Source organism: Elaeis guineensis, chromosome 8 (genome assembly GCF_000442705.2).
Source record: "Elaeis guineensis isolate ETL-2024a chromosome 8, EG11, whole genome shotgun sequence".
Lineage (NCBI taxonomy): Eukaryota > Viridiplantae > Streptophyta > Magnoliopsida > Arecales > Arecaceae > Elaeis > Elaeis guineensis.
Genome location: NC_026000.2, coordinates 27,255,477 through 27,264,263, shown reverse-complemented (window position 1 = coordinate 27,264,263; position 8,787 = coordinate 27,255,477). Strand labels below are relative to the sequence as shown.

General features: G+C 35.7%; 1 protein-coding gene across 1 annotated transcript; it reads left to right on the top strand.

Moving 5' to 3' along the window:
* The first annotated feature begins 4,456 nt into the window (after positions 1 to 4,456).
* LOC140851053 (glycosyltransferase BC10-like) lies at positions 4,457 to 7,509 on the top strand. The gene is made up of 2 exons (XM_073242436.1): positions 4,457 to 5,701; positions 6,476 to 7,509. The coding sequence occupies exons 1-2, from the start codon at positions 5,177 to 5,179 to the stop codon at positions 7,103 to 7,105; spliced, it is 1,155 nt and encodes a 384-aa protein (XP_073098537.1). The 5' UTR covers positions 4,457 to 5,176; the 3' UTR covers positions 7,106 to 7,509.
* Positions 7,510 to 8,787: the final 1,278 nt, after the last annotated feature.

The following is an 8,787-nucleotide window of genomic DNA, read 5'->3' as shown; positions in this document are numbered from 1 at the left end:
GGTAGGGTGTATACCCATCGGGTCGTGTTAATTTTGCCATCCCTACCCGTATCATCCCAACCCGGCAACAAATCCTACCGCGTAAATATCAAAGCATCGAGGGGAAAAAAAAAAGAGGACTCCCATCCGTTGGGAGTCTTCTCCTCCTGAACGCTCCTAAACGGACTCAGAAACTACCAGCGGAGAGGAGTTAAACTCTTTTCTTCTAATCCCATTTAAAAAGAAAAGAGCATTCCTCTCCTTTCCATCAAAAATTAAGGCTAAGACGGCAAAATCATTAGACTTTTTTTTTTTGATAGCCTTGATCATATTCATCGAAAATCGTAGCCAAACGTCATTGGAAAAGCGAGATAACAGCTCGCAATAGTTGATCAACCCTCTATTTCTTTCTTAGTTGTTAGCTTATGAATTCTGACCGATGAACCATCAAATTTTATCAAAAAAGAAACTCAATTAAATTCTCCATTTTCTCTAATTTTTTGAATGTTTTTTTTTATTTTTCCTATGGTAATTGTCACCACCAACCGCCGGTTGGTGATCCCCTATCCCCGCCGCCCTAACCTCCATCCTAGGCCATCGCCATCATTGAGGAGAAGCTCCCGTCTTCCAATGTAGAAGGAGAATGAGTAGGTCCCTTATTCCGCTAAGGGAGAAGATGAAATAAAAAGAAAAAAAAGAAAGGAGAGAGTTTCTCTCTCTTCCTTCTTTTTTTTTTGAATAATTTCTCTCTCTATTTTTTCTTAAAAATTCTCCTTTCTCTCTCTATAAATTTCTCTTTCTAGAATTATTTCTCTCTCTATAAAATTTATCTTTTTAAAATTAATTGAGTAAAGAATTTTTTTTAGATGATTTTGATTGTGTTTAGTGAAGAATCCGGATCCATGATCGTCAGACAGTATATCAGCACTCATCTTGATCGGATCTGGATACCATCAAATTTGATCTATTTAATCTCTATAAAACCAATTATATTTTAATCCTATCTTGATTAAATAAAATTATTTTATCAAACTGACATTTGATTGTCGAGCACTATATTGACCTCCATCTTAACTTTTGTTGAACGCTACTGATATAATCATCCTCAATCGAATAAAGTTAATATGATTGGACCGACCTAGACCGTAGGATGCGTCTGTCGTTCATCATGTCTTCTTTGATTATTCGTATTCTTTTTTATTATTAAACTTAATTATATATAAGGATGTACTTGTCTCGATAAGAAAATATCTAGCAATGAAATACTGCGATGTAATCTATGAATTAAAAATTTTAAAAAAAATTATGAAATTATATAGATTTATTAGAGTGCATGTGAGATAAGTAATAATGCACTTTTTTTAGATTTATTAAAAATTATAAAATATTTTTAATATTAAATTATTCATGATTTATGAATCTAATGCATGTATTTTGAATTATTGAATATACTTCTTTTTTGAAATACTAAGTGATTTATGATCAAATATATTGAATTTGATATTAGTCATATCAATTGATTTCAATGCCATGTGACTTTATGAATTATTCGATTTGAAATATGAAATATATTTTTTAAAAAAATATATTGATTTGAGATGAATTTTGACTGACAGCCTGACTATGCATCGAATCCCACCAGTGGGGTTAAGAGCTAATACTTTGATATCCAATTAATGGGTTGGTTAAATACTAGTATTTTGATATCCTACTAATGAAGATTGTATGCTGGTATTTTGATAATTTGCCAGTATGATGATTAAATGTCAATATTTTGATATCCTACCAGTGGGATAGTTAAATGCTGCTACCTTGATATCCTGCCAGTGGAGATTGTATGCCGGTATTTTAATATTCTGCTAATGGGATAGTTAAATGTTGATAATTTGATATCTTGATAATGGAGTTTATGTGTTAGTACTTTGATTTAGTTCATGGTTATCGAAATGAATATGATGTTTTCAAAGAAATCAATTTATAAATGAAAATGAATGTATATGAATCTTATTTTTATTAATATTATTTATTTTAAGTTGATGTGGCTTTCATGCTTATTCTCCATATATTATTATTATTTGATTTATTTTGCTAAAGTATATATTATTTACTGGACTATCTAACTCATTACTTTATATTTTACTATTTTTATAAATTCAAAGGAGTAGCTTGACTTGAAAATTCTATATCTGAAAGCAAAGTAAAAGCAAAGTTTAGTATGTTTATTTTAGATTAAGATTTATTGAAGTTGATAGAAAATTACAGAATATTATTTTAAAAAATTTTAATTTAGTTATTTGAATTAAAGTTGGATATTAATTATTTAAATTTTATTTTATTGTTACTTATGATATCGTGATGAGATGCTTTATATACTTATGAAGAGAATTCTCTATAAATATGTCGTGGTTGCTATAACTTTTGGCTCATGTCTCAGATCGGAAGCATAATAACCCCTCTTTCAGCAAGCCCATGTAGAACTCAGATACAAGCATGTTGGGGAGTTCCAACTACAGAGCCACCAGAGCAAAATTAGCTTAAGAGACTAGTTGGTTTGATAGTGTCTCCGAAGGTCCATCCAAATGTAAAATTTGATGGCAGAAACAATGTTGAGAGAGAAACAGCTTTGTCCCAGTGCTCCAAGACTCGCCTGGAAGCCTCATCCATCCAATCTTAGTTTTCATAGCATCGGATCGGACAACACGACCACTCAAGCAAAATTAGCCGATGCGATTGATTGCATCGACAATGTATCCTTGCAAAGATCCATTACGAGCACATTGGGTTCGTAACCAGAATTGAAATCGAAAGCAGAATCGGAATTGAAAAGAATTAAAATATGAATCGAAATGGTTATATCCTCTGATGTGTTTGATTCATGATTAGAATTGAAATATAATTTTAATGTTAGAAAAAATCAAAGATTGAGTTTTAGGGGTTTAGAGTATTTTTATGTCCTCCAAAAATTGAAATGATAATAGAACTTTCTCCAATTAAATGGCTCGAATAAAAGTTACTTATTTCTATTTTTATTTCAGAATCTAACTTTCTCCAACAAAATATATCTTAAAAGTAAAAAATTGATGACGAAGATGATGTCCCTAGGCCTAACGAGCCCCCAATGGGTCAGTATTCATGTACCAAAGGCTCAAACTTCGAGCATGTTTTGCTTCCTGATAAACCTGGAATTGGCACAATCAAGTTCACTTGCTTTGAGTGGGTTCCAATGAAAAAATAGTTGATCTTCTTTGGTGATATCAAATATATAATGATGTCGAAGCTCAAAGTATTCTAATTTTCTTCATTCATCGGTCCGTAGAAATCTCAAATCGGAAACTGCATGATCTAATGGCGGATTTGTGTGAAGTCTGGCAAATCCTTCTTCAGCACTAAAGATGCAACCCAAACCAACTTAAGTTCCGGCACAAACCATCGCTCGGGACATGCTGCTTTTTTCTTTGTTATTAGAATTGAAAACAAAGCGTCAAATGTCCCAACGAAGCAGTTAAAAATAGGGATGGCAATGGATAGGATTTGGATCATGTATTGTACTATCTATCTCCAAATCAGAACTTAATATCCTATATCCAAACCCTACTCAATATCCAATCGGATAAAAAAAGAGATATCCATCTTCATACCCAATAAATTTGGAGATATCCACAGATAATCTATTTTTTCATATCCAACTCATATCTATCCCATGTCTATTCGATACCCAAAAAAATAAACAATCAAAATAATTTTATGCATATTATCAATCAAAATAAAATTATCAATTCAATATATAATATAATTTATAAGTACAAATTTATAAAAATTAAATATAAAAATAAAATTATAATTCAATATAAAATATATAAATAATTAAAATAATTTTATACATATTATCAATCAAAATAGAATTATCAAAATAAAATTATAAATATATATATATTCGGATATAAATTTGAATATTATCCAAATTCGTAGGATCTGATTGGATTCGATTTCAGATTTAGATAAAAAATAACATTATCTATATTTTATCCATATCCGTATCATAATTTTTAAATTTTATTTAAATTTAAATTTAATTAAATTATATATTTTAATTTTGATCGAATTAAAATAAGATGTATAGCCATCGAATTGAATCGTTTTTGTCATTCCTAGTTAGAAGACAAGAACTACGACTCCCATCAATGACATGACTCGGAGGTCACATGCTAAACTCGTTTCCGTTCTTGATCACGGGAACCACCATTAGACGGACAATGCGATACACGCGTCGCGAGATGATACCGTCAACGTCGAACGCGCCGGACGTTTCCGTCCCCCACTCTCAGACACCCTGTCAACGCACCCAAAACAAATCCAAAATTTCGCCGGGCCAACAGGCAATCATGAAGCTGCCGATCTGGGTCTAAAAGTAAAGTCGGTCCATGTAATTGCCCCAGCTCCCGCCCGCTCCCACCATCCTCGCTGTTTCCGCCGGAGGACCGTTTCGCCCCCTTCTGGGCTTTCTCTCTCTTCCTCTCTTTCTCTCTCTAAAAATTCCACGACGACACCGAGACGGTGAGAGATGGGGCGGGGACCGGGTTGGGGTGGAGACATGGGCAGCGAGCGGTGATTTTTGCCCAAATCCACGCGTTTCTCAGGCTTCCTATTTAAAGCCCTTCCCTTGTTCCCCTCGATCCGATATTGTCGATTTCGCCGAGGCTCCTCTGCCCGAGATTTGATCGAGCAGAGGGGAAGAGGGGATGGATTTGATCGGTTTTTGTTTCTCCTAAGGTCAGTTTCGTGTTCGATCTCGATCCTTGGGGTTTTCGATTTGAGTCTACTTCCTCCGCCTGTGATCCTCCTATTTGTTTGGAAACCTCTATCAAAATTCCATTTTTACTTTCCTTTTGGCATTTCGAGTTGCGGCTTGATCAAATTCCAAGGCTTTGGGTTCACTAGTTTTTTTAATTCTTTTGCTGATTCCTGTGATTCGTTTTGGATTTCTAATTCATTGTTTCGTCTCTTCATTCCGTCATCGTTGGACCTAAAGGGGCGTTCTTTGTCTCCTGTATTAACTGTCCCTTGGCTTGGAGCTGTTGTTGATCGCTGCATTTGGCAACTCATAATTAGGGGTCGGGATTGGGATTGAGGGTAGATTGAAGTCGATCGGAGGGCATCGAGGGACTTAAGAGGAGGAATCGGGTGGACGTGGAGGCAAATGAAGCCGGTATTGAAGAGCAAATTGGCTGACGAGGAGGGGTATTACTTCCCTGTGACACCGGGGAAGGGCTGGTCGTTTGGTCTGATGAAGTTCGTCTCCATTCTGGTTGTTTTCATGGCGGGGGCGGTGTTGGGCCTCTCGGTAAGCGCCCATTTCAAGCAGTACTTCAATTCGCAGGCCGATCTCTTCTTTCCGAAGACCATGTACACGGCGAATTGCGACAAGGATTGCTTGAGCATCAAGAGCTTCGTGAAGCCGACGCATTTGATGCATAGCATGACGGATGATGAGCTCTTCTGGAGGGCGTCGATGGTGCCCAAGGTGGAGGATTACCCCTTCGAGAGGGTGCCCAAGGTGGCCTTCATGTTCATGACGCGGGGGCCTCTGCCGTTTGTGCCCCTGTGGGACAAGTTCTTCAAAGGCCATGAAGGGTTGTACTCAGTTTATGTGCATGCACTTCCCGACTACAAGCTCAATGTCTCAGAGGATTCTGCCTTCTATGGCCGCCAAATCCCCAGCGAGGTAAGATGATAATTTGGTTCGTTCATATTTCTGAATAAAGTTGATCATTTCTGTTGAATAATTACTTAGATTACAACATTGCCATTGTTTATGATTTAATGGTGCAGTTTTGATTTGTTGTGATGCATGTAGTTCCAATTTGTTTTGGGAACAAATAATACCTCATAATACAATAATCCTATTCTTTGAATTCTGTTTTTTGAAACTTAAAACAGGGTAATACTATTGCTTATATTGAATCACTTTATCCAACATGGAATAGGTACTTATCATTGTAAATGTGGATTGTAAGACAAATTATGTGTGTGGAGACAGTAAAATTCCTGTAATTAATGATGTTATCAAGAAGGTTATGGTTAGAATTCAGAGTCGTCTGCATTGGAAGGATTCAAGCAGGCAAGGTAGTTAGCATTTCTTTTAAAAAAGAATCAAGTGTAGTATTACACAAAATGCATTTTAAGATGTATGATCCACATGAACTTATTCTGACTACAGCTGCAGACAGGCCTTGCTCTTCATATAATTATTAAAGTGAAGCTCCGAAGTGTTGCAGATATATCATTGTTACAACAATTGACAAGAGGTTGTGAAAACACCAGCATAAAATAAGTCGATAAAAATAGTAAAATTTTCATGACTATGTTGAAAAAATGATGCAAATTGTTATGTACATTATTTTTCGAAGCCTTTGTGGTTGATTTCAGATAATTTTAAATGAAAGCCTGCTGCTTGCATTTCATCTAACTAATCTTGTTCTTGCATTTTCCTATGCAGGAGGTTTCATGGGGTTCCGTTACACTGGTAGATGCGGAGAAGCGTCTCTTGGCCAATGCTCTCCTGGATTTCTCCAACGAGCGGTTTGTTTTGCTCTCTGAGAGTTGCATTCCAGTATACAATTTCCCCACTGTTTATGAGTACCTCATAAACTCGGAGCACAGCTTCGTCGAATCCTATGATGAGGATTCACCACAGGGCCGTGGCCGTTACAACCGCTACATGGCCCCTCATATCAAACTCTATCAATGGAGAAAGGGGTCCGAGTGGTTCGAACTCAACCGTGAATTGGCTGTGACTATGGTTGCAGACTACAAGTACTATGCCCTCTTCAGGAAATACTGCAAGCCATCTTGCTATCCTGATGAGCACTACATCCCTACTTATCTGAACATGTTCCATGGGTCTCTGAATGCGAACCGGAGCTTGACTTGGGTTGACTGGTCAAGGGGAGGGCCTCACCCAGCAACATATGGTGCCCCAAGCATTACAGCAGATTTCATTCAGGCAATAAGAAATAATGGGACCTTCTGTATGTACAACTCGAGGCCGACTTCAATCTGTTTCCTCTTTGCGAGGAAGTTTGCTCCAATGCACTGGAATCCCTACTCAACCTCACTTCGACAGTAATGGATTTCTGACTGACTTTGTTCGGCACTCTGATTTTTTGCCTTCAGGAGACACTCCATCCTCTTCTGACCGATCAGGGTGGAATCATTCTTATACCACCCCTGTGGCATCCTTGCTGCCTCTGTATTTGGATTAGGGGTGAGTCTTGGATCGTTTCTGGTGGATGGTGTAGCAGATTGGGTGGCAGGCAGTCCCCAAGTCGCTTCATGGAGGATGAGAAGGTCCCTGACATGGAACTTCAGTTTCTTATTCAACATCCTCATTTATTTTTGGTTTTGTAGGTCTTCTAATGCATTTGTTCAGATACTAATCTGTGAACACGAACTCAATCATTCATTGTGTCATTATTTTAAGTTCAACAATGCCAGCGGCTTCGATCTCTTCGATGTTGCTAACAGCTTAAATATTTGTTTTCATGCCTTGAAAGAGGCTGGCAGTGCTTGTTGTATATTACCAACTCTCGGATAATGATTGAAGGGAGAAAAACACGAGGTGGAACATGATTTCACATAACTAACGTATAGTTGTTCTAAAAAAAGAAAAAAAAATATTTATTAGGACTTCAAATGTCTTGTAACGTTTGCATGGTGATTTTAGTTTATTTAGTCTGAAACCAGGTTTTGTTGGTATACAAGGGAAGGGATTTTTCAATTTGGAATTGAGTAATATTAAAATGTATATATTCAGGTATCTTTCAACAGTGTTTGACAGCAACGTTTGTGAAAAAGTATGCAGCATTTTCAGCTGGATCGTAGGATGTGGACTGTTTCCAAGCTGTCATAGAAATAATTATCAAAATGCTCACTTCTTCCATTAATCTACGTCAACATCAATTGCCAGGTGAGCAGGGCAAGGAATGATCAACCTCCTAAATGTCCAAACCGACCCATTCACTCTCACCTGAAACAGCTCAGACTACAAAGAAATATTAAGGCTTATTCTTCTGTGGATAAATATTAGGGATGCAGCGGAGTCGAGTCAAATTGCATAGCTGAAAACTCGAGTTCGATTCGATTTAAAATATTTGAACTCGAAATTTGATTCAAAATTGATCGAGTTTTAATATCTCAAATATCTTAAAAAAAATAAAATAAAATTCAAGATCGATTCGATTCGATTCGAATATCAACCAAATCATATTTGAGCTCGAATACAAATTCAAAATCGAGATTTAGCCTAATAATAATATATATTGATATATATATATTATAAATAAAAATAATATTATTAAAAATATATATAAATTCAAACAGACTAACAAACTTTCAAACCCAGTATTCTGCTACTCGAGCTCGACTCGAAAAGCTACTTGAATCAAACTCAAGCACGATAATAACCAAATCAAGTTGAGCTAATGCTCGAATAGCTCGACTCATTTGCAACTCCTAGTAAATATAATGAAAAAGTTGATCAACTTTTTTATTAATCAACTTACCCATGTTCTCATATTTTTTTAAATAAATAAATTATTTTTTCATAAATAATATTTATCTATGAAATGAAAAAATCTTATCTACTGAGGATGTGACTAAATCATTTTTCCATCAATGGAGAAAATAATCATTTTAATATATTACTAATATATCCTTAACCTTATAATAATATAATATATTATAATATAATGTATCAAAATAATAATATAATATAATATATTTTATAATATACTATAATAATATAATATA

Bases quoted from the DNA above. Each gene is read 5' to 3' on its own strand.
- LOC140851053 (XM_073242436.1), top strand. From the start codon at position 5,177: ATGAAGCCGGTATTGAAGAGCAAATTGGCTGACGAGGAGGGGTATTAC. The intron at 5,702-6,475 runs GTAAGATGATAA...TTTCCTATGCAG, and splicing joins GCCGCCAAATCCCCAGCGAG to GAGGTTTCATGGGGTTCCGT.